This window comes from Mobula birostris, chromosome 27 (assembly GCF_030028105.1).
Source record: "Mobula birostris isolate sMobBir1 chromosome 27, sMobBir1.hap1, whole genome shotgun sequence".
Taxonomy (NCBI): domain Eukaryota; kingdom Metazoa; phylum Chordata; class Chondrichthyes; order Myliobatiformes; family Myliobatidae; genus Mobula; species Mobula birostris.
In genome coordinates, this window is record NC_092396.1 from 3,146,534 (window position 1) to 3,173,067 (window position 26,534).

The 26,534-nt window shown below is 43.4% G+C and overlaps 1 protein-coding gene across 17 annotated transcripts in view; it reads left to right on the plus strand.

The window, feature by feature from the left end:
* rap1gapa (RAP1 GTPase activating protein a) overlaps positions 1–26,534 on the plus strand; it is a 459,159-nt gene that overhangs the window by 359,318 nt on the left and 73,307 nt on the right. For 15 of the 17 annotated variants that reach the window (XM_072244711.1, XM_072244715.1, XM_072244703.1 and 12 more), the window contains 7 exons: positions 1,327–1,374; positions 7,134–7,172; positions 8,776–8,961; positions 11,698–11,801; positions 12,716–12,794; positions 18,105–18,158; positions 18,871–18,954. In XM_072244711.1, the coding sequence (XP_072100812.1) occupies positions 1,327–1,374; positions 7,134–7,172; positions 8,776–8,961; positions 11,698–11,801; positions 12,716–12,794; positions 18,105–18,158; positions 18,871–18,954 (594 nt within the window). Of the gene's footprint in view, positions 1–1,326; positions 1,375–7,133; positions 7,207–8,775; positions 8,962–11,697; positions 11,802–12,715; positions 12,795–18,104; positions 18,159–18,870; positions 18,955–26,534 lie in introns of those variants that run through there. The other 2 variants (XM_072244719.1, XM_072244706.1) reach the window with 2 other exon arrangements.

A 26,534-nucleotide genomic window follows, 5' to 3' on the forward strand; every position in this document is an offset into this window, starting at 1 on the left:
GCTGTGTGTGATATAAGTTTTGTGGGTGCACCATGGTCCAGAGGAACATTGTTTCCTTTGCTTGTACATACGTGCAGTCGAATGACAAAATCTCAAATTCAAACTTGATCCTCCCGCGTCAAGCCCACCTCTACTTAGCAACTGTTGGAGTGAGTGTAAAATTGTTACATTTCTTGTAGCTTAACTTTCCTTTGCCTACTTGTACATTATATATTCACCTATAATTTCCTACATGTAACTGTTCTGAGATTTTTCCAGAAATTACAGAACAGTCTCTTCCTCATTTTCTCAGAAGCATAGTTTTCTTCAGCAGGTGTCTCACCATTGAATCTGGGTATTTTATAGGGTTCACTTTTATCATTGGAATGTGATTATCTCCAGTCCGAATAAGGGACAATCACATCTGCTTCTTCCTGCCGAAGGGTCTCGGCCCAAAACGACAGCTGTACTTTTTTCCATAGATGCTGCCTAGGCAGCTGAGTTCCTCCAGCATTTTGTGTGTGTTGCTCGGATTTCCAGCATCTGCAGATTTTCTCTAGTTTCTGAACTGCTTTTTCTGTTGTCTTTTCCTTGTTTTCTGGGCTCCTCCTTCATGTTCATTTCCCACTTTTGTATCACTTAATGAAACAATCATAAGCAACAAGTTTTATACCCCATTCTTGACTTTCAAAGAACTTTTGGATCCAAGACAACAGAATGAGGTTTAATATCACTGATATATTCAGGAAATTTCTTCTTTTGTAGCAGTAGTACATTGCAATACATAATAATAAAAGAAAAAGTATAATTTACAATTATATATAAATTAAATTAAATAGTGCAAAAAGAAAGCAATCGTGTAAATGTCCATTCAGAAATCTGATGTCGGAGAGGAAGAAGCTGTTGCTGAAATGTTGAGTGTGCCTTTTCAGGCTCCTTTGACTCCTCCCTGATGGTGGTGATGAGTAATGGACCCATCCTGGGTTGTGGCTGTGCTTAATGACAGATGCCATCTTTTTGAGACCTTGAAGCATAGCACGTGCACGTAAATGCTGCTGAAAAAGGTAGTCTCAGGTCCCCTGGTACTGGGCTGGTCTGAACCCAATGCCCTGTTAGTTTGCTCTCAATGGAACCTCCATCCTCCATAGTGTGTGGGGCACACCCTTCACCCATTGTGACCCTGATGTAAAACGATCCTTTTGTGTCTGTTGTAACCACTGCTGATTACGAATGCAAAGCATAGATTTGACGAGGAAGAGATTTGCCTTCTGTTTGGTGTTTGTACGTTATTGATGTAATGTTCTTTCTCTCTCCCTCGCTTCCTGCTCGTGCAACGTGACCATCTAGGGATGCAGAATGGACGAACAGAGATGCTCTCTTCCACCGCCTCTTAAAGTACGTGCCGTCCACTGGCGTTTCTGCTCAAACTCTTCTCGCGATAACTCCAGAGTATTCAAAGACAAGGTGGTAGGGTTAAGAATTGGCTGGTGTGTGTTCAAGCTCCTCGATGTCGGAGGAAGCAGCTGGGACAGGTTGGGGAAGAGGTGGAGGGTTTGCTGTCTGGGATTAGGGACCATGGATTGACACCTGGGAGTGCAAGGTTGGTTAGACTGTGCTAGAATCCCTTCCCCTCAGTCTGTGCCTGGCTCAACCCCAATGTGCTATTCAAGTCCTGGCATGTAAGAGTGATCCAATCTCTGTGCCAGTAAAGGTAATTGCTTGGAGTCCCAGTGACATAGAGCTCTACAACACAGAAACAAGGAAACAAGCCCTTTATATGACCATAAGACATTCAGCAGGAGCAGAATTAGGCCATTCAGCCCATTGAGTCTGCTCCACCGTTCTATCATGGCTGATTTATTGTCCCTCCCAACCCTATTCTCCTGCTTTCTCCCCCTAATCTTTCACTCCCTTATTATCAAGAACCTATCAACCTCTGCTTTAAATCTCTTCTTTCAGTTAGTCCTGACGAAGGGTCTCAGCCTGAAACATCAGCTGTACCTCTTTCTATCGATGCTGCGTTCACCAGCAATTTTTGTGTGTGTTGCTTTAAATATACCCAATGACTTGGCCTCCACAGCCTCCTGTGGCAATGAATTCTACAGATTCACCACATTCTGGCTGAAGAAATTCCTCCTCATCTCTGTTCTAAGGCTCTGTTCTGAGGCTGTTCCCTCTGGTCTTATTCTCCCAGACTGTAGGAAATATCTTCTCCACATCCACTCTATCTGGGCCTTCCAATTTTTGATAGGTTTCAGTGAGATTCCCTTCATTCTTCTAAACAGCAGTAAGTACAAGCCCTGAGCCATCAAAAGCTCTTCCTACGTTAACCATTCAGCCCATCTAGTCTGTGCCTGATCTCATTGACCCACACGTGGACCGTAGCCCTCCATACTCCTCCCATTCATGTACTTGTCTAAACTTCTCTTGAATCTTACAAATGAACTCGTTATCCACCACTTCTGCTGCCAGTTCATTCCACACTCTCTCCACCCCTACCCTCCCTGAGTGAAGAACTCAGATTCCCCATTAATATTTATGTACCTTTCTAACTGTCTTCCTATCTCACATGATTTCCCTCCCTGCAAGTTGATGCTTAGATTTGACAAGGTGCCATTTTGCAACTAGGGTTATACAGCACAGAAACAGGCCCTTTGGCCCATCTAATCCATGCTGACCTGATCTTCAGACTGGTTCCTTCTACCTATACGTGGATCATATCCCTCTGTACCCCCTCCATCCCTGTACCCATCTAAACTTCTCTTAAATGTTACAACGAAACCTACATCCACCACCTGGGTCTCCACCTGCAATAATCTACAGACTTTCACCCCAACCTCCCCAAGGTTCCTGCCATTTACTTTGTATGTCCAGCCAGAATTGGATCTCGTAACGTGCATCTTCTCACACTTGTCCAGATTAAATTCCATCTCCTGCCACTCTACTCAACTCTCCAAAGGATCTGGTCTTGCCAGCTCCTTACAAAACTTCCCTTACTTTTTCATGTCGTCTGGGCTGGTGGCCTCCACCAGCCGGGTCGACCATGGATTTTGCGTCCTATCTGTCTACATGTGCACGACCCAGGGCAGTACTGTGTGGAGAGCAAGCTGTTGCCCGTGCACCAGGCTCCTCCCCCCACCCCCCGCCACCACGCAGCTGATAAACCCAAAGGAATGGCAGAGACCGATACACTTTGGTATCAGCAGCCTTAAGGATTCCAGCTCCACATTTATTCTCTGGGTTTGCTCCTGAAACCTTCCCTAAGAGTGGGTGTAGCCGCAAGGCAGCAGGGGTTTGAGATCAGGGTTTTCCTTCTCCTGGATGAGCTGCCAACCACGACTGGTGAGCCCCATCTGCCTGAAGTGACTGATTGTAAGGCACCAGTAACCCGCCTTTGCCCCCTCTTCTGTCAGTAGAAGTGGTTCTGCTGCGCTTAGTAGATCAGCCCCACGTGAAGGCCTGGAGCTGGGCCTGGTCGTCAGAGCGCAGTAAGCAACAGAACAACAACAGCCCCCTTCCTCCCTCCAAACCTCCCTTCCACACACACACACACACACACACACAGTCCTCCAACGTGTCTCCAGTCTTCAGGAATTGGCCATCATGTTTCCACTTCTGACGTCTCGGCCTGAAACGTCGACTGCACCTCTTCCTAGAGATGCTGCCTGGCCTGCTGCGTTCACCAGCAACTTTGATGGGTGTTGCTTGAATTTCCAGCACCTGCAGAATTCCTCGTGTTTGCGTAATTCCGATGTCTAAATTATTGACATACAACATGAAAAGTGCCAACACCAACCCCTGTAGAACCCCTGTAGTCACTGGCAGCCAATCAGAAAAGGCTCCCTTTATTCCCACTCTTTGTCTCCTGCCAATCAGCCACTCCTCTATCCATGCTAGTACCTTTCCTGGAATTTATTAAGCAGCCTCATGTGTGGCACCTTGTCAAAGGCCTTCTGAAAATCCAAGTACACAACATCCACTGACTCTCCTTTGTCTATCCTGCTTGTTATTTCCTCAAAGAATTCCAACAGATTTGTCAGGCAAGATTTTTCCTTCAGGAAACCGTGCTGACTATGGCCTATTTTGTCATGTGCCTCCAAGTACCCTGAGACCTCATCCTTAATAATCATCTCCAACACCTTCCCAACCACTGAAGTCAGTCTAACTGGCTAATTTCCGTTCTTCTGCCCCTCTCCGTTCTTGAAGACCGCAGTGACATTTGCAAATTTCCAGTCCTCCAAAAACCATTTCAGAATCTAGTGATTCTTAAATGATCATTACTAACATGTCCATAATCTCTTCAGCTACCATTTTCAGAACCTTAGTGTATAGTCCATCTGGTGTAGGTGACAATCTGCCTTCAGACCTTTCTGCATTCCAAGCACCTTCCCCCAAGTAATAGCAATTGCATGCACTACTACACCCTAACACTCTCAACCCTCCAGCATTTTGCTAGTGTCTTCCACAGTGAAGACAGATGCAAAATACTTATTTAGTTTGTCCACATTTCCTTGTCTCCCATTACTACCTCTCCAGCGTCATTTTCCAGTGGTCCAATATCCACTCTCACCTCCCTTTTGCTCTTTATATATCTGAAGAAATATTATGGTATCCTCTTTGATATTATTGGCTAGCTTACCTTCATATTTTATCTTTCCCATCCTAATGGTTTTTTCGGTTTCCCTCTGTTGGTTTTAAAAGATCCTCAATTCTCTAATTTTCCTCTAATTTTTGATCCATCATGTGCCCTCTCTTTGGCTTTTATGTTGTTTCTGACTGTGCTTGACAGCCACATGTGCATCATCCTCCCTTTGGAATCCTACCACTTCTTTGGGATGTATCTATCCTGTGCCTTCCGAATTGCTCCCAGCAACTCCAACCATTGCTGTTCTGCTACCACTCCTGCTAGTGTTCCCTTCCAATCAATTTTGGCCAGCTTCTCTCTCGTGCTTGTGTAAATCCCTTTACTCAACTGTAATACTGATACATCTCTCAAATTGCAGGACGAAGTCTATCATATTATGATCACTGTCTCCTAAGGGTTCCCTTACCTTGAGCTCTCTAATCAAATCTGCTTCAATAGACAATACCCAAACAAGTATAGCCTTTCCCCTAGTGGGTTTAACAACAAGCTGCTCGAAAAAGCCATCTTGTTGGCATTCTACAAATTCTCTCTCTCAGGATCCGGCACCATCCTGATTTCCCCAATCTACCTGCATATTGAAATTCCCCCATAACTATTGTAGCATTTTCCTTTTGACGTGTGATTTCCATCTGCCTTTGTAATTTGTAGCCCACATCCTGGCTATGGTTTAGAGGCCTGTATATAACTCCCACCAGGGTCTTTTTACCCTCACAGTTTCTTAACTCTATCCATAAGGATTCTACATCTTCTGATCCTATGCAACATCTTTCTAACGATTTGCTTTCATTTTATTACCAATCCCCACCCTTTCCACCTACCTCCCTGTCCTTTTGATACAATGGGTATCCTTGGATTTTAATCTCCCAACTGTGATCTTCTCCATGACTCAGAAATTGCCACAGTGTCTTACTTGCCAATCTCTAACTGTACAACAAGATCAACTACCTTACTTTGTATACTGTGTGCATGCAAATATAACACCTTCAGTCCTGTATTCATCACCCTTTCTGATTTTGTCCCCCTTTTACATTGCGACTCATCTCACTTCCTCACAGTCTCGCTACTCACAACGTTAGTTCCATACCAACTGCCCCATCCTCTGCCCTATCACTCCAGTTCCCATTCCCTTGCCAAATTAGTTTAAACCCTCCCCACAGCTCTAGCAAACCAGACCACAAGGATATTGGTCCCCCTCGGGTTCAGGTGTAACCCATCCCTTCTGTACAGGTCATACCTACCCCAGAAGAGATCCCAGTAATCTATTATTCTGAACCCCGCACCAATTCCTCAGCCACGCATTCATCTACCAGATCATCTACTCTCGCTGGCAAGTGGTACAGGCAGCAAGCCAGAGATTAATACCCTGGAGGTCCTGCTTTTCAGCCTTCTACCTAATTCTCTATATGCTCTCTTCAGGACCTCCTCCCTATTCCTACCCCACAGTATGTTGTTGGTACCAATATGTATCATAACTTTTGGCTGCTCACGCTCGCCTTTTAGAATGCTATGGACCAAATCTGAGACGTCCCCAATCCTGGCACTGGGGAGGCAAAATGTCATCCGGAAGTCTCTTTCATGTCCACAGAATTTTGTGTCCACTTCTCTAGTTATTGAATTCCCTGTCCTCTTCCGGCCCCTCCTCTGCCGGACTCAATTCCAGAGACTCGGCTGCTCGGGCTCCAGCTCCACCTGGTAGGTCGTTTCTCCTCCTCCCCCCAGCCCCCCCAGCAGTATCCAAAGTGGTATAGGTATTTTTGAGAGGATCTGCCACAGGGGTACTCAGCTCTGGCTGCCTGCTTCCTTTCCTCTCTTGATGGTCACCCAAGTACCTGCCTCCTTCAGCTTCGGGGCTGACTACCTCCCTGTGGCCACTGTCTGTCACCTCCTCAGTTTCCTGTATGTACTAAAGGTCATCGAGCTGCAGCTCCAACTGTCAGACTGTGAATGCGATAACAAAGATTGCGAACAACAGAGCACTGTTGAATCAGATTTAGATTTAATATCATTGACGTAAGTTGAGAAATTTGTTATTTTATGGCAACAGTACAGTGCAATATATAACAATATTAAAAATCTATAAATCGCAAGAAGTGTATCTGTAAAAGATTAAATTAAATAAATACTGTACAAGTAGAGCGAAAAAATATTCATTGTCCATTCAGAAATCTGATGTTGGAGGGAATCACCGATAGCAGTTTACAGACTTTATTGTCCATGTTCCCAGTGTTGCTGTTTATGGAAACCTTCCTGACTTACATTCCCACTCAGTTCCTCAGTTAGTACTGAAGTACATCACATTACAAAGGCTTTTTCAGACTTGGATATAAAATGGTGATTATCTTGTGGGGATTTCCTGGAGGGGAATCTTGGCAAAACTTCCTTTTGAGATTTGTGGTTAGCTTCTTTGCTGTTACTCCCAAAAACCCCAACCCAAACCAAAGCGCTTGAAATGTTTTGCAGAATTCATAAATGATGGTGTAACGAAATGGTTTCATCTCTTCTCTTACAGACTGAAGAAGATTATATTCCGTACCCCAGCGTTCATGAGGTACGACCTTCAGATTTCATTTCCTGTCCAGGAGGTAATGACTAGCATATCTAATGATCATAAGACCATAAAAGATAGGAACAGAATTAGGCCATTTGGCCCATTGATTTTGCTCTGCCATTCCATCATGGCTGATTTATCATCTCATTCAACCCTATTTCTTGCCTTCCTGTTACCTTTGACACCCAGAGTAATCAAGAACCTATCAACCTGCGCCTTAAATGTATTCAATAACTTGGCCTCCACAGCCATCTGTGGCAATGAATTCCACAGATTCACCACCCTCTGCCTAAAGAAATTCCACCTCATCTCTGTTCTAAATGGACGTCCCTCTATTCTCAGGCTGTGCCCTCTGGTCCTAGTCTCATCTATTATAGGAAACATCCTCTCCACATCCACTGTATCTAAACCTTTCAATATTCGGTAGGTTTCAATGAGATCCCCCCTCATTCTTCTAAACTACAGCAAGTAGAGGCTCAGAGCCATAAAACACTCCTCGTACGTTCTCTGGATCCTACTCGTGAACTCCCTCTGGACCCTCTCCAATAACGAGCATTTCTTCAACATCTGGAAACAAGTTTCAGTCCCCTGGCCTCTAAATCCTCAGGAGAATATTTCTGCTCTCTCAGTCTCATGAATGTCACTACGTTTACACAGGTATTGCATCTTTAATGTAAAGAGTAGTCCTAATGTCAGGAGCAGATGACTCTTGTAATTGACCCTTCACACAAATTCAGTATTTGAACTCAGACTCTGAATCAGAAGCAGGTTTATTCCCACTGGCTTATGTTGTGAAATCTGTTGTTTTGTGGCAGCTGTAACAGTGCAATACATTAAAATTAAATCTTAGAACAGAGATGAGGAGGAATTTCTTTAGCCGGAGGGTGGTGAATGTGTGGAATTCATTGCCACAGACAGCTGTGGGGGCCAAGCCATTGAGTTCATTTGAAGTGGAGGTTGATAGGTTCTTGATTAGTCAGGACATCAAAAGTTACAGGGAGAAGGCAGGAGAATGGGGTTGAGAGGGAAAATAAATCAGCCATGATGGAATGGTGGAGCAGACTCGATGGGCCAAATGGCCTAATTCTGCTCTTTGTCTTATGGTGTTAAAGTTATCATAAATTACAATAAGAAATATATTTTAAGGTGCAAATGTGACAGCAAAATAGTGAGTTAGTGTTCTTGGGCTCATTTGCGTTCAGAGATCTGATGGCGGAGGGGAAGAAGCTGTTCCTAAAGCATTCAGTGTGGGCCTTCATGCTCCTGTACCACCTCCCTGCTGGTAGTAACAAGACGTGGGCAAGTTCTGGATAGTGAGGGTCCTTCATGATGGATGTGACCTTAGACCATAAGATACAGGAATAGAATTAGGCCATCTGGCCTATCAAGTCTGCTCCACCATTCCATCATGGCTGATTTATCTTCCCGCTCAACCCCATTCTCCTGCCTTCTCCCCGTAATATTTGACACCCTAACTAATAAAGAACTTCTGCTTTAAATGCACCCAATGACTTGGCCTCCACAGCCCTCTTGAGTTTGTGTCATCTCCTAAGGAGCTTCTGTTTACGTTTTGTTTCTGTCTTTGCATCTGTGTACCTGACAGGTCCTGCAGCGCGAGCCACCTTTCCCAATCATCCTCCTCCCTCAGTTTGGTGGCTACTGGATCGAGGGGACTAACCACGACGTCACAAGTTCTCCTGAGACAGAGCAGGTTTCATCGCCCCCTTCCAAGCACAAGCTGGAGTGCAACTCAATCGCCAAACTCTACAGGAAACACTTCCTGGGAAAGGTATGGGCTCTCTCTAGCTTAGACAGTAGATCATTTCAGCTTCAATAACGTGGATCAAGATCAAGTTTATTAACACCGATGTACATACGTTGTGAATTTTATTTTGAGGCAGCAACATATAAATTTACTATAAATTACAAAATAACTTGCATCTATATTACATTAATTACATTTAAGTTAAATTACATCTAACTCAAGTTCCCAATATTGTTTATTAATTATTTATTCTTATTATTAGGGTGGCAGGGTGGAGATACATCTCCACCAAAGGAGATGTAAGGTGCTCCTTCCCTCTGCTAGCCTGCGGTCACCCTTGGGCAAGGTGTAGCACCTGCTTAGTCCCCTTGATCATAAGGCACGGTACACAATGCTGATGATGATATATCGAAACATCAAAATATAGAGTGAAATGCATCATTTGCATCAACAACCAACAGTCCGAGGATTTTCTGGAGGCAGCTCACAAATGCCACCATGCTTCCAGTGTCAACATATCACAGCCACAATTTACTAACCCCATTCTGTACATCTTTGCGATGTGGAAGGAACTGGAGCAGCCAGTGGAAAGCTATGCGGTCACAGGGAGAACATTCAAATTTCTAAGGCAGCGGCGGCATTGAACCCGGGTCACTGGCGCTGTAATAGCATTACACTAAATACTGCGCTACCCTACCGCGTTCTGGAGGTCCCTGATCCATATCAGGTCAGCACTCACTGGAAACAGCATCAAACCCACTTAGTCATTCAATGAGATGGTGCAAAAAAAAACTCAGTGGGTCAGGCAGCATCTGTGGAGGAAGAGGAATTATTAACATATCAGATCTAGATCCTGCATCAGAACTGATGAAGGGTCCGTACCCGAAACATCAACAATTCCTTAGATGCTGCTCAACCTACTGAGTTCCTCAGGCAGATTGTTTGTGGCTCCTGATTCCAACACCTGCCGTCTATTCTCTTTCTCTCCATGAGTTTGTTGCTTTTAAAAACTGACATCTGCATCTTCGGCAGTGTTGGATCTCTCATTGTGAGAACATCAGAAGGACCAGAAATCCAAAAAGGAACTGCAGTAAGTTTCTAACACAGCCAACTCCATCATGTTCACTAGCCTCCCCAGCATCGAGGACATAATCAAAAGGCAATGTCTAAAGTAGGCAGCATCCATCATTAAAGACCCCATCACCCAGGACCTGCCCTCTTCTCATTGCTACCATCAGGGAGGAGGTACAGGAGCCTGAAGACACACACTCAACAATTTAGGAACTGCTTCTTCCCCTCTGCTATCAGATTTCTGACAATTAACCCAAAACTATCTATTTGCTCTTTTTTGCACAATTTAATTTCTTATTGTAATTTTATACCTTTTTGTTATGTATTACAATGTACCACTGCTGCAAAACAAGAAATTTTACAACATATGCCAGTGATATTAAACCTGATTTTAATTCTGATTTTAAAAAACATGATCAGAAGCAGCTTGTGATAGAAGTTGCCACTGTTTATTGTGGGATGTGCTGAACAGGAGTTGGAGGGAAATCCTGGGCAACATCAGACAATCTGCAGGAGGAGCATCACCTGCTCACCCTGCTGAGTTTGGCCAATAGATTATTTGTTGTTCCATATCCCAGCCTTTGTCATCTCTGTATCTCGCGTACCCTATGCTGGTTGGCTCATTGGATCATTTGATGTATTTATTTAGAGATACAGCAAGCTGCACTGCCCATCAACTCTCCTACTTAATGTCTGTGAAGGTTCTCAGTTATCCAGGTCATTGTATATCAAGCAGTAGTAAATCAAGGCAACTGGACTTTGCTGTGTTGTCCAGACGACGCTTTCCTCTCATCTGAGAGGCTTCTTCAGTTCTGATCCATGGTGGGGAGTTTTCCAGTTTATACTCTGAGTTGTTTAAATGTATAGCAATCACATGAAGATCGTTAAGAGCTGTAGAGGTAATGAGAGGATCATTAATCTTATCTTTGCGTGAATGGAGGTGTGACTGTTGAGGAGGCGCTGGGTTGGAGATGTTAGGACTGCATTGTGAGTACCTGTCGTACCTTACCCCCTCTGTTCAGGGATGTGTTTTCCAGTTTGACAGCTGCTTATAATGCAGTCCTAACATCTCTATACCGGCGTCTCCACAACAGTCCATTCATGCAAAGATAAGACTGGTGACCCTCTCATTACCTTTATGAGTCTTAACAATCTTCATGTGATTGCTATACCTTCAAACAACTCAGAGTTTATAAACTGGAAAACTACCTACCATGGATTAGAACCGACAAGGCCTCTCCGATGAGTATCAAGCCATCGTCTAGACAACACAGCAAGTCCAGTTGCCTTGATTTACTTCTGCTTGTTCTCCAACTCAACCCTAGCCTAATCATAGGACAATTTACACTGACTGATTGACCTACTAAACGGTATGCCCTTGGGCTGTGGGTGGAAACCGGAGCACTCGGAGGAAGCCCACGTGTTTCATGGGGAGGATGTACAAACTCCTGATATATGGCATCGGAATTGAACCGAACTCTGACACCCTGAGCTGTAATAGCATCACACTAACCGCTACGCTGTGGTGATGTCCTGTTTTGGGCTTGCTAGCCAATAACAATCAACTTATCCATACCCCTCATGATTTTATAAACTTGCATGAAATCACCTCTCATTCTCCTACGCTGTGAAGAATAAAGAGCACAAGATTTCCTTGTGAATATCTAATGTGGTCATTTCCTTCCTCAGGAGCATTTCAATTATTATTGCATTGACAACGTTTTGGGTCACCTGGTCTTTTCCCTCAAGTATGACATTATTGGTGACCAGGAGCACCTCCGCCTCTTGCTAAGGTAGGTCAGTGAGTGGGAGTTAGACCTCTCGGTCATTTTGAAGCCTTCGTCCTTCAAGTTCGAGTTTATTGTCATTCACCAGTACACGTGTATACAGCTTAATGAAATATTGTTTCTCTGGGGCCAAGGTGTAAAACAATACATGAATCACATACTTCAGATAAAATAATACAGTATATACAGGTTGGCGTAAAGAGCATATATAACATATAGTTAAATATTCAAGATTCAATATGTTTAATGTAACTTCCTGTACACAAGTTTTGTTGAAGTGGAAGGATACATCAGCTCCCACTTTGTCACAATGGTTCTCTCAAGTGATGCTACGTCTTAGTTTGGAGAAAATTAGAAGTCGAACCTTTGAACCTTTATTTGATTTTGAGAAAAGATGGGGCTTATTTGCTCGTTATTATCATTTGAGTTAATTGATATAATTTTTCCACGATCTAATTGTAAACTCTTTTGGTATATTTTCTTTTCTTACTGGCGGTTTGATGTTTATTTTTAGAAGCTTTTTGTATGACGCATGGCTCCGGGGTTGTACACCTAATGGGTTCTCTTTTTTTTCTCACTTTCCTGCTTAGTAGGTTTTTTTTGGTTATCACAAAATTTTGTTTTCAGTCTTTAAGATGATGGGTTTTTTTTGAGGCATTGTAAGTGTTGTTACTTCGATGTACTCATGTTATTTTTCATATATATACAATAAAAAGATTTGAAAAGAAAGAAAGAAAATAGCTTATATGCATAGTTTGATTGTATGTCCATAAAGTGAAACTAGGCACACGAGTTCTAATCTTCCTGAGAATTTTGTAATGACACATTCATTTATCTGGTTTATAAAGATTTAATTGAAAAGTGTTTGACAAACATTCTTGGCATGGATGTGATTATTAACTTCCAGATTTTCTCTGCAGAACCAAATGCAAAACGTACCAGGATGTCATCCCCATATCCTGCCTGATTGAGTTCCCAAACGTGATCCAAATGGCAAAGGTAGGCACTGATTGGAGGCTGTACAACTCTGAAGGGTTCTGATTGGTCCTGAGAGGGCAACTTTACTTCTGGTATTGGGAAGAGCTAAAGGATAAGGAAGAGGGTGACAAAGGAATGGAGAATTCAGGAGAAAGTGGTGTAAGTAAAGAGATCAGCAGAGATTGTGTTTAAGGTGGAAGCTGGATAAACACGTGAGAATAAAGGGAAATGAAATTGGCTAATAAAGTGTTACAGTTACAGAGAAAGTGAATTGCAGGCAAACACAAGAGATGCTGGAAATGCCGGGCAACACACACAAAATGCTGGAAGAACTCAGCAGGTCAGGTAGCATCCGTGGAAATGAATAAACTTCCATTGTTCGCCGATTAAAACGATGAGGGAGATTGAAACATTGAGGCGAATGTGATAGGTGAGCACCAGCTGCTTACCTTTTGATCGCTGGGGGATCACTCAACTGCTATAGAGAGGGGAGACTGCCTTTTGATCACTAGTGGGATCGCTCTGCAACCGTAGAGGGGAGACTGCCTTTTGATCATTGTTGGGATCACTCTGCAGCTGGAGAGGGAATCCTGCCTTTTGTTTGCTGGTGGGATTGTTTTGCTGCTGGAGAGTGAAGCTGCCGCTGGGCCCAGAGAATGTTACCCAGGTTTTCTGTGTTTTGGATATGGACTTGGACTGTGGACTTTTTTTCAGTCTTATAGTTTTTATATTCTGTGTTGTTCGTTCGATCATTCTCATTTATTTGTTGCGGGGGAGGGGATTTGAGTGTCGATGGGAGGGGATTTGGGGGTCGATGGTGCCTATTCCTTTTTTGTTCATTTTTTTGTGTAGAGATGGGAGATTTTGGTGGCTGATGATAGTGCTGTCATTCTTTTCTTTCTGGGTTTTGTGGCTATCTGTGGAGAAGAAGAATTTCAGGGTTGTATACTTTGATAATAAATGAACCTTTCAATAAACAGTCGACATTTTGAGCTAAGACTTGATGAAGGATCTTGCCAGAAATGTTGGCTGTTATATTCCTTACCATAGATGCTGCCTGACCTCTTGAGTTTTTCCAGCATTTTGTGGAGTTGGTTTATTATTGTCACGTGTACAAAGATACAGTGAAAAGTTTATCGTGCAAACTCTTCATACTGATCAGATCATCACACAGTGCATTGAAGTAAAACAAGGTCAAACAATAACAATGCAGAATAAAGTGTAACAACTACAGAGAAAGCGAAAAGACAAAAAGATTCAAGGCCATAACGAGGTAGATTATGAGTTCAAGGGTCGGTCTGATCGTATCGTACAGACGGAGGTGCGGAAGATGGAGGAGATTAGAATAAGTGAGCTATCGAGTTTGTATAATTTTAAAATATTTAAATCCTTGTTGGCCTTTTTGCGGATAAGGGTGGGTGTACCCATCAGAGGCAGTTGTCACAATCCTCAGGAGTGAGTGAGAGAGAGAGAGAGAGAGAGAGAGAGAGAGAGAGAGAGAGTGAGAGTGTGTGTGAGTGTGTGAGTGTGTGTGTGTGTGTGTGTGTTCAATGTGACCCTTCCTACAGTATCGGTTGCTCTGTCTAACGTCTGCAGACTGTGGATTTGCGAAGAGGGTGTAGAGAATGTCACAATTTGTCCTGAGCAACTGTGTGACAGAGGACTCTCTGATCTACGACTTGTACCCAGGGATGCATTGCATGTGTCTCATAGTTCAGAGAGTCCTCTGTCTCACAGCTGCTCAGAATGAATTGTGACACAGGCTCTTGCGTGTGTTGATGTGCAGGAATGTAACAGAACAGGACTGAAAACACTATCATGTAATGTTTTTACAGTTATTTTGTAAATACTTTTATTATGAATAAAGTTTATTTTTGTTTTTAAAAAAATCATCTGCTCTGCCCAAAACAGCTGCTACTTTGTAGGATCAAACAAACACGTACAAGAAATGGTTAAGAGTAGGAAAAAAAGGAGGGGCCTTTTCTGGTTGGCTGGCCTTGACTAGTGGTGTTACTCAGGGGTCAGCATCGGGACCGGTTCATTTTACATTAGGCGTCAATGATTTGGATGACGCAATTGATGGCTTTATGCCGAAGTTTGCGGATGATCAAAGGGAAGTGAGGGGCAGGTAGCATTGAGGAAGCGAGGTGTTTGCAGAAGGACTTGGACAGGTTGTGAGAATGGGCAAAGAAGTGACAGCAGGAGTAATGCAGGGAAGTTTATGGTCATGCACTTTGGTAGGAGGAATAAAGGTGTGGACTATTTTCTAAGCGGGGAGAAAATTCAGAAATCAGAGGCGCAAGGGGGCTTGGGAGTCCTTATGCAGGATTCCCTACAGATTAACTCGCACATTGAGTCTGAGGTAAGGAAGACAAATACGATGTTAGCATTCATTTCAAGAGGACTAGAATATAAAAGCAAGGATGTAATGCTGAGGCTTTATACACATTGGTCAGACTGTACTTGGGGTATTGTGAGCAGTTTTGGGTAAGAAAAGACGTACAGGCACTGGAGAGGTTCCAGAGGAGGTTCATGAGAATGATTCCAGGAATGAAAGGGTTAATGCATGAGGAGTGTTTGGTGGCTCTGGGCCTGTACATACTGCAGTGTAGAAGAATGAGGAGGGAATCTCATTGAAAACTATCGAATATTGAAAGGCCAAGATATAGTGGATGTAGAGAGGATGTTTCCTATCGTGGGGGAGTCGAAGACCAGAGGGCACGGTCTCAGAATAGAGGGATGTTCATTTAGAACAGAGGTGTGGAAGAATTTCTTTAGCCGGATGGTGAAGAATCTGTGGAATTCTGTGGACATCTGTGGAAGCCAAGTCACTGGGTATATTTAGAGTGGAGGTTGATAGATTGTCAAAGGTTATAGGGCGAAGGCAGGAGATTGGGGTTTAGAAGCAAAATAAATCAGTCACGATCGACTGGCAGAGAAAGTCGATGGGCCAAATGCTCCGATGTCTCATACACTTAGTTCTGAAGTGAGGGGCAGGAGGTTTAGAGGGGATTTGAGGGGAATTTGTTTCACACTGTGAGTGTGTGAAGGTTGGAGTGTGCTGAGAGTGGTAGAGACAGGTGTTTCTGTTTCTTATGGTGATGTGGTATTCAGGCCATTTGTTGTCTGTAGTCTACTGAGTCATTGTTACGATATGATGTAACTCTGTCCTTAATAAGATCATAACGATCAAATGAACATAAGGCAAATGCTAATATCCTGCTTGGGCAGCATCTATAGAGTCAGCATTTCACGCCAAGCCCCTTCACCAGCCCTAATGCAGGGTCTCGGCCTGAAACGTCAAACTTGGATAGAGCAGGAAGCAAAGAGGGGGAGTAAAGGGAGCCCTTTCTGGTTGGCTGTTGGTGACCAGTGGTGGTCCACTGGGGTCTGTGTTGCAACCAACTCCTTGTGTTATATGTCAGTGATTTGGATGATGGAATTGACGGCTTTGTTGCAAAGTTTGCGGATGATATGAAGATAGGTGGAAGGGCGGGTAGTTTTGTGGAAGTAGAGAGGCTTCAGAAGGACATATTAGGAGAATGGGCAAAGAAATGGCAGATGGAAAGCAGTGTCAGGAAGTGTATGGTCACAAACTTTGGTAGAAGAAATTAAAGGGTTGATTATTTTCTAAATGAAGGGAAAATACAAGAAACTGAGGTGAAAATAGACTTGGGGGTCCTTGTGCAGGATTCCCTAAAGGTCAGTTTGCAGGTTGAGTCTGTGGTGAGGCAGGCAAGTGTGATGTTCGCATTCATTGCAAGAGAACTAGAATATAAAAGCAGGATGTAATTTTGAGAATTTATAAAGGGCTGGTGAGGCCTCACTTGGAGTATTGTGAGCTGCTTTTGCCCTTTATCTTAGAAAGGACATTCTGAAACTGAAGAGGGTTTCATGGATCAGCCATGATGGAATGGCAGAGCAGACTTGATGGGCCAAATGGCCTAATTCTGCTCCTATATCTTATGGCCTTATGATCAACCACTGCTGATGATGGGTCTCAGCACGAAAGGTCAACCACTGTTGATGAAGTATCTCGGCACAAAGATCAGTCAGTCCTAATGAAGGGTCTCAGTCAAAAAGCCAACCAGTGCTGATGAAGGGTTTCGGTCTGAAAAGGCAACCAGTCCTAATGAAGTCCTGGCCCGAAACGTCGACTGTTTATTCCTCTCCACAGATGCTGCCTGACCTGCTGGGTTTCTCCAGCACTGTGTGTGTGCTACTCTGGATTTCCAGCAACTGCAGAACCTTTTGTGTTACTAATATCCTACGGTTTCAAAGTTCAAAGCAAGTTTATTACCATAGTACATATTTGTCACCATATACAATCCTGAAATTCATTTTCTTGCAGGCATTCACTATAGAACAAAGAAATACAATAGGATCAATAAGAAATTACACCCAAGACTGATAAGCAACTAACGTGCAAAAGAAGGCAAATTGTGCAAATACAAATAATAATAATAATAAAAAATAAGTAGATTAATAATACTGAGAACATGAGTTGTGTTAGCACTGAAATACGCCATGAAATTTGCTATTTTGCAGCAGCAGTACAGTGAAATACATAAAATAATCACTATTGGGTCACAATAAGAAATATTTAAAAATAAATAGGTAGTGCAAAAAGACAGCAAAATCTTGAGGCAGTGTTCATGGACCATTCAGAAATGTGATTGTGGAGGGGAAGGAGCAGTTCCTACATCATCGACTACGTGTCTTCAGGCTTCTGTACCTCTTTCTTGACGGTATCAATGAGAAAGAGGATATTTCCTGGATGATGAGGGTCCTCGTTGATGGATACTCCCTTCCTGAGGCACCACCTCTGGAAGATGCCCTTGGTGGTGGGAAACTGGGGTTTTGGTCGAGAGACATCTTGGTCAGCATGGAGTGGCCTGTTTCCCTGTAGTTCTATATAGACATTGTATAGATGTATAGCACACCACAGTTAGCGTAACACTATTACAGCTCAGGGTGCTGGGGTTCAGAGTTCGTTTCTGATGTCGTCTGTAAGGAGTTTGTACGTTCTTCTCCAGAACGTGTGGGTTTCCTCCGGGAGCTCCGATTTCTTCCCACAGTCCAAATATGTACGGGTTAGAAGGTTAATTGGGCATTGCAAGTTGTCTTGTGATTAGGCTAGGGTTAAATTGGTGGGTTGCCGGATGGTGTGGTTTGTTGAGTCAGAAGGGCGTGTTCTGCGCTGTATCTCTAAATAGAAATAAAAAAAATAGCTTGAAGATTCTTCCTGCAGCTGGAATACTAGAAAACTCAGATTAACAACAAAGCAAACTGAATCCCACAAGCTCAACCAATCTTCTGTTCTATTTCCAGCTTGTTTGTGAAGATGTAAATGTGGATCGTTTTTACCCTGTCTTATACCCTAAGGTATGAATCAGCCTTGGCTGTTCTTTCTAAAACCTCTCCATTCCTCTGATCTACCTCTCCCAGTCTCATAGAAGATAGAACAGCACAGCACAGTACAGGCGTTTTGGTCCATGATGTACCAACCTTATAACTTACTCTAAGAACAATCTAACCTTCCCCTCCTTCATTATCCTCCATTTTTCTATCATCCTTGTGCTTATCTTAGAGTCTCTTAAATGTCCCTAATATGTCTCCCTCTACCACCGCCCCAGCAGCGCGTTCCACGCACCAACCACTCTTTGTGTAAAAAAAAAACTTACCTCTGACATTCCCCCTGTACTTTCCTCCAAGTTATGCCCCTTTGTATTAGCCATTTCTGCCCAAGGAAAAAATCTCCGGCTATCCACTCGATCTATTCCTCTTATACACCTCTATCAAGTCACCTGTCACCCACCTTTTCCCCAAGGGAAAGGTCCCTGCTTGCTCAACCTGTCCTCATAAGACATGCTCTCTAGTCCCGGCAGCATCCTGTACCCTCTCCAAAGCTTCCACGTTCTTCCTATAGTGAAGCAAGCTGGACACAATATTCTGAGTGACGTCTAACTGTTGTTATTCTCATTCCTGCTTGCTGCCTACATTAACTGTAAAAGTGCCTGCGAGACTGCAATTGTTGGAAATGATGAAACCAGGTTTCCGTGTAATGACGTTATGCTTTTCCATTCATCTTTTTCAGGCGTCCCGGCTAATTGTAACATTTGACGAACATGTTATCAGCAATCATTTTAAGTTCGGGGTGATTTATCAGAAATTCGGCCAGGTAAGTACTCTATGTCCACCAGGACTTCCTCCTGATGCTTGTCTGGGATTCAATGTTGTAATAGGACAGTGTCTGTTTCAGTCTTTGCTCTGGGTTGCAGCTTGGCCAAAGCACAATTTGGATGCTTCTACTTAAGCCCATTACCCCTGCAGAGGCAAAGGCTGCCGAAAGCAGCTCACCAGCGTCTTCTGACCCGAGCCAGTCTTTCCGTCTTTCAAGGTTTAGTCCATCGAAGGTCCCTCCTTTCCCAGGGATGAGGTCTTTGGAGCTTCTGATCAAAAGTTCATTATATAGTCAGAGTATGCATGTACAATACCACTCTGATATTCATGTTTCTGTACCTCTGGCTTTTTACAGGATGAGATTGCAAGCCCCATGCTCAACTCTCCTCCTTTTGCAGCCTAACTTAGAAAGTGTCCATAGCACAATTAAGCTGGGCTGCTACCTGTGTCTATTTCTTTGGAATAGACAGTTCTGGGAGCCAGAATCGAAACGATTTTTTTTTGTCCTTCATGGACCCCCAGCTTGTTAACGCTCAGTGTAAGGATACAGTATAACGGTATGGTTAGCGCAGTCGCTTTACAGCATCAGCAAGCAGCAATTGAGGCTCAAATCCCACCACTGTCTGTAAGGAGTTTGTATATTCTTCCCTTGACTACATGGGTTTCCTCCGCCTTCCAAAGCTGTACTGTACGGATTGGCATTAGTAAATTGTAGGCATGAATTAGTAAATTGTGTTAGCTCTGGAAGCATGACGACACTTGCGGGCGTTCCCCAACACGTTGAAAGCAATGATGCAGACGGCACATTTCGCACAACATCGAACACCACAGCACCGTCCTGGCCCTTCGGCCCATAATGTTGTGCCGACCTTTTAAACGACTCTTAGATCGATCTAGCCCTTCCTTCCTACATAGCCCTCCGTTTTTCTCTCATCCACATGCCTATCTAAGAGTTTCTTAAATGCTCCGAATGTATCTGCCTCTACCACCACCCCGGCAGGGTGTTCCTCCCACCCAGCACTCTCTCTCAGGTCCCCGGAGCTGATCATAAAGCCTCAGCCTTGTACCTGGGAGGTATAGGAGTGAGTTCTGGGTACAAGGCAATGCCTTAGGTCATAGAGATGAAATCCAAGTGCAGTTTTGATAAAACAAAAGCACATAAACTCATGTAGTTCCTGGGGAAAAAAAAAACGTGCATTCATATGTACCTGTACTTGAAGGCACCCAAGAAGTTAACCAGTTGGGGCTGAGATATTGGAGTGTAGCACCAGAAGGGGTTCTGTTATAACCTGATAGTTTGTTGCTCAGTTGATTGGTTGGTCTGTCGTATCTAAAGGTGACAGGAAGTCTGCGGGAGAGTCTGTCTAAAGTGGAAAAGCTGTTGCACTGGGGCAGTTCCCCTCCCTCAGCCTCAGGTATCTGGGTCCAGTGGTGCGAGTAGTCATCACAATTGGGGTCTTCCTCGGTTGCAGTGGATGACCATGACTTCCTACCTAAACGAAACACACATCGATCCCCCAATGGCCAGCTGAGGGAGTGCTGGAATATATTTCAGTATTTATTTATTAACTTATTTGTGGTGCTATCACTTTATGAGTTGTGTGTGAGTTATACGTACTGTGTTGTGCACCTCGGTCCAGAGGAACATTATTTCATTTGGTGGTATGCAGGTATGCGGTTGAATGACAGTAAACTTCTCAATGAGACAATAAGCAGGAACTCCATTCAGACTTTGTGACCATTCCTAAAAAATCCCACTATTTATTAAAAAGAAGCAGGACGATTCACTCACTATCCCGATCAACACTAACTCTTCAATCCAAGCCATTAATTTGTTGGTAGGGCTTTGTGCACAAATTGTCTGCCTCATTTATCTACATTGCATTGGGTAATTGTGTATAATTGATGTTATCCTTGTGAATGTTATTGTCTCTGATGTTGTGTGCCTGTGACGCTGCTGTAGGTCTTTCGTTGCGCCTGTGCATGCGTGTACTTGTGCATTTCACAGTAAACTTGACTTTGACTTTGATCACACTTCAGAAAGTGTCTATTGACTTTGAAGCACTTGAGGAAGAGGAAGAGACAGTATCATCACAGGGCCTTTCTTCTTCCGACACAGCCAAGGGCAGCATGATATCATAGCTGTTAGTGCAATGCTATGACAGCACCAGTGGTCACCATTTAGGGTTCAAATCCTGGCACCGACGTTCTCTCCGTGAACACAGGTTTCTCGCTGGTGCTCCGGTTTCCTCACACATTCCAAAAGACATTTGGGTAAGGGTTAGTAAGTTGTGGACATGCTATGTTGGCAGCGGAAGCGTAGTGACACTTGTGGGCTTCCCCCAGCACAATTCACACATTTTGTTGGTCGTTGATGCAAATGACATATTACACTGAATGTTTTGATAAATGTGACGAATGAAGTTAATCTTTAAATCTTGAACAGCCTTCCTTCCTCATCTGGGTACAAGGAAGTCACACATCTGTCCTGTAATTAACATAGAATTCCACAGCAAGACTCCTGTGTTTGATAGTTTTTTCATTGGATCTAGGAAGCTTAAATCTCCATAACATTTGTCTTGTTGACAATAAAATAAATGCATTTAAATTGTTCTTGTTCCAATTTTCTCCCTACATTGATCCACACTATTTATAGTACCATCTGCTATGTTATTTGTTCTCTAGTTATTAGGTCATAAGACAAAGAAGCAGAATAGAGAGGCCATTCAGCCCATCAAATCCGCACAATAACTGGCCTCCACAGCTGTCTGCGGCAATGAATTCCACAAATTCACCACCCTCGGCTAAAGAAATTCTTCTTCATTCTATTCTAAACGGACATGCCTCTATTCTGAGGCTATACCCTCTGGTCCTAGACTCACCCACTATAAGAAACATCCTCTCCAAGTCTACTCTAACTAGGCCTTGCAATATGTGATGGGTTTCAGTGAGATTCCCCTTCATTCTTGTAAATTTCATCTAGTACAGAACCAGAGCCTCATACATTAACCCTTTCATTCTCAGGATCATTCTCATGAGCTTCCTCTGGGCCTTCTCCAGTGCCAGCACATCGCTTCTTAGATATGAGAGCCAAGTGCTGTCCGACCAACATCCCATGCACCATCAACCTTCAGTCCACGCCACTCAGGGGCTTGTGCTAATCTTACTTTCTGACCGTGTGTGCTGGATCATAACTGTATGTGCTGTGTGTGACTGTGCTTTGTACCTTGGCCCCGGATAAACAATCTTTCGTTTAGCTGTATGGTTCAGTGACAATACGACTGAACTTGACTCAAACAGGCATTGTTTAATGTGTCCATTCTTGGGGGATTTGTGTGGAGAATAAGGTGAGAGGGTCGAAGAAACATCTGTCTCGGAAATCAGGGACCACAATAATGTGCCTGAGAAAAGTGCGATCTCAGATCCCCTATTGCTCTTGAGATTTCAAGTCAAGTTTGTTGTCACTTAACTATATACATGTGTACCGCCAAATGAGGCAACATTTCTCCAGACCAGGGTGTAAAGCACAGCAGTGCTCGTAACATACTGTACATATAATACAATAACTTGGGAGAAGAAGAATTAAATCTACAAGTGAATTACACATAGATAAGCAAAGCAAAGTGCATAAATTAAATATTGTAAGGTACAGTGCAAATTATCCAGTGACACTTTGAATGTGATGTGGCAGGGAGTTCAGAAGCCTATTGGCCTGAGGAAAGAAGCTGTTTCTGATTCCGACTGTTCTTGTCTCTATGCATCAGAGTCCTCTGCCTGACGGTAGAAAGTCAAAGAGGATGCTGGGTGGATGAAATTCCTCTCACCTCTGTTCTAAAGGGATGTCCTTGTTTAGGAGAGATATCAAAGGTAGATTTTTTTATACAGAAAGCACTGCCAGGGTGGTTACATTAGGGACATTTAGATAGGGACATGGATGATAGAAAAAATGGAGGGCTATGTGGGAGGGAATGGCTAGATTGATCTCGGAGTTGGTTAAAAGATTGGCACGTCATCATGGGCCAAAGGACCTGTACTGTGTTGTACAGTTCGGAGTTCTATATTGTACCTGGATCACTGAGATATTTAATTTTTTTTAAAGACAGGGAATGATGGTAGCTTGAACATAAGAGGAGATGAGGCCATCGTAGATCAGCCATGTTTATGTAGAGCTGCACAGTACTGGAGTGTGTTCTATCTTCTATAAACCTCAATGGGAATGAAAGGGTTAACATAGTAGGAGCATCTGATAGCTCTGGGCCTGGGCTCACTGGAGTTTATAGAAGAATGAGGGCGGATCTCATTGAAACCTATCGAATATTGAAAGGCCCAGATGGAGTGGATGTGGAGAAGATGAGGGAGTCTAGGACCAGATAGCACAGCCTCAGAATAGAAGGACGTCCATATAGAACAAAGATGCAAAGGAATTTATTTGGCAAGAGGGTGGTGAATCTGTGAAAATCATTGCACAGATGGCTGTGGAGGCCAAGTCTTTGAGTATATTTAAAGCTGAGGTTCATAGGTTCTTGGTTAGTAAGGGTGTCAAAGGTTATGGGGAAAAGGGGAATGGGGTGGAGAAGGATAATAAATCAGTGGAGCAGGCTCAGAGGGACGAATGGCCTAATTGTGCTCCTAAGTCTTGTAGTCTCGTCCCAAATGGGCAGAGTAGCTGGCAATTTTATCCACTCCCAGTCGTGTCCTTTTATCTCAGCAAACGTACGAGCCCTTTGTTGTGAATGAAGGCTCGCATTAAATTTTAAAGAGTAGGAAACCAAATGATACCTTTGAAACACATAACACCAGATGTTTCATATGTTGTTCTTGCTGTTGTCTATTGTAAATGACACTCGAGTCTTTCAAATGAGCTAGGCAAGACAGGGACGTTCAAATGTTATCATCAAAACAATCAATCGCATGCAGCCTGGAAACACTTCTTGTGGCTTCCATTCTCCACAACCCACTCGAGTGACAATAGTCCTCTTGTCAACTCAATCGGTTTTAAAGAGCATTTAACTGACATCAGTAGATGGATTCTGGTTGGTGCAAGCCCATGAATGATGGCAAATTAATTTGAAAAACTCTGTTGGAGGACAATAATGGTTTGTTCACTCACAGAAAATTCACATTAATAATTAATTGTGTTGATTCGTTTGAGATTTACTTAGCACAGCCTGTTGAACAACTTGTGACAAATTGGTTTTAACATTTAAAGGGAGAATATTCTATTGCAACACACAGAAAATGCTGGAGGAACTCAGCAGGTCAGGCAGCATCTACGGAAATGAATAAACAGTTGACATTTCAAGCAGAAACCCTTCACCAGGACAATGACAACACAGCACAGTGCAGGTCTTTTGGCCCACAACATTGTGCTAACCTTTTAACCTACTGTAAGATCAATCTAACCCTTCCCCACTACATAAACTCCACTTTTAGATGCCAACAGAATCAACAAACTCCTTCATAAGGCCAGTGATGTTGTGGGGATGGAACTGGACTCTCTCACGGTGGTGTCTGAAAAGAGGATGCTGTCCAAGTTGCATGCCATCTTGGACAATGTCTCCCATCCACTACATAATGTACTGGTTGGCCACAGGAGTACATTCAGCCAGAGACTCATTCCACCGAGATGCAACACAGAGCGTCATAGGAAGTCATTCCTGCCTGTGGCCATCAAACTTTACAACTCCTCCCTTGGAGGGTCAGACACCCTGAGCCAATAGGCTGGTCCTGGACTTAGTTCCTGGCATAATTTACATATTACTATTTAATTATTTATGGTTTTATATTGCTATATTTATACTCTATTCTTGGTTGGTGCAACTGTAATGAAACCCAATTTCCCTCGGGATCAATAAAGTATGACTATCTATCTATCTGTCTATTCTATCATCCATTTGCCTATCTATATATGTCCCTAACGTATCTGCCAGTTCAAAAGTTCAAAATTCAAAGTAGATTTATTACCAAAGTAATATATGTCACCATATCCAACCCTGAGATTCATTTTCTTGTGGGTATTCACGGTAAATACAAGAAACTCAATAGAATCAATGAAAAACCACAACCAACAGGATGGACGAACAATCAATGTGCAAAAGACAGCAAACTGTGCAAATACAAAATAAATTAAAAGGTCTTGAAAATATTGAACAAGTTTTGAGGGGATGATAGTATTAAAATTCTTTGTTAAAATTCTTTTCCTCTAGTTTTATTTCAATAGCTTTCTTTACCATTTGGTCCCAAAAGCCAATGGTGAGCACAGTAGTTTTGTGCCATTGAAGTCAATCCTATGGCCATTGCAAGTGCAATGTTCTACTGCTGCCAATTTCTTCGGGTAACCCACATAGACACACCTCCTGTGCTTCTTAATGCATCATCCCTGAAGAAGATGGCAGAGTTTGTCATTGAAACATCGGTTATAATTGATACCTGTACCCGGCTGGAACCCCAAGAAGAGTTTATTCATCATAAAAGCCAGGAAAGCACTAGATCCTTTTTCACTCCAACCAGTTGATCAGCACGAGTCTTAGTACATGACCAGGTACCCCATCAGGACCAGGTACCCCATCATGACCAGGTACCCCATCATGACCAGGTACCCCATCAGGACCAGGTACTTTCTATGGGTTCAGCCTCTTGAAGGATGCCTTCATGTGGGGCTCAGAAACTAAAACCACAGGGTCATCGGGTGCCTTGGAGGTTCATGAAGGTTTCTCCATGTTTTGATGGTCCAAGTGAGCAGAGAAGGCATTGAGCTGAACTGGGAGCGAAGCCTTGTTGTCACCTATGTCACTTGGTTCCACTTTATGGGAGGTAATAGCATTCAAGCCCTGCCACAGCTTTTGAGCCTCCTTCAGTGGTTTCTTTAGTCTGGAATTGCCAGTTTGCACATGTCATGGCTTTCTAGAGATTGCACCTGGACCTCTTGTATCTGACTTGGTCACCAGACCTGAATGTCACTGATCTGGCCGTCAGCAGACTGCGAACCTCATGGTTTATCCAGGGCTTCTGGTTGGGGGAGACTACAAGACAGTCTACAACTGCTTTTATAAAGTCCGTGACAACTGTGGCGTTTTCATTCAGATTCTCCGATGAGTCCTTGAACACGGTCCAGTCCACTGACTCGACGCAATCCCGTAGCCACTCCTCTGCTTCTCATAACCACCTCTTTGTTGTCCTAATCTCTGGGGCCTTGCTCCTTAGCCTCTGCCTGTGTGCAGGACAGCCAAGTGATCAGATTTTCCAAAGTGCGGTCTAGGCGTGGAACGGTAGGCATTCCTAAACGTAGTATAGCAGGGGTTGAGTGTGTTGGGACCCCTGGTACTGCAGGTTGGTGATAATTGGGCAGAGATTTTTTCAAGCGAATCTGATTGAAGTCCCCAACAATGATTTGAAAGGTGTTGGGGTAGGCTGTTTCTTGTTTGCTGATGGCAGTGTTCAATACTTTGGATGCCTGTTCAGCATCTGCCTTTGGCAGAATGTGAACTGCAGTAAGGAACACAGACGAGAATTCTCTTGTTAACTAGAATAGTCGGCACTTAATCATTAAATATTCCAGGTCAGCGGAACAAGAGTGCA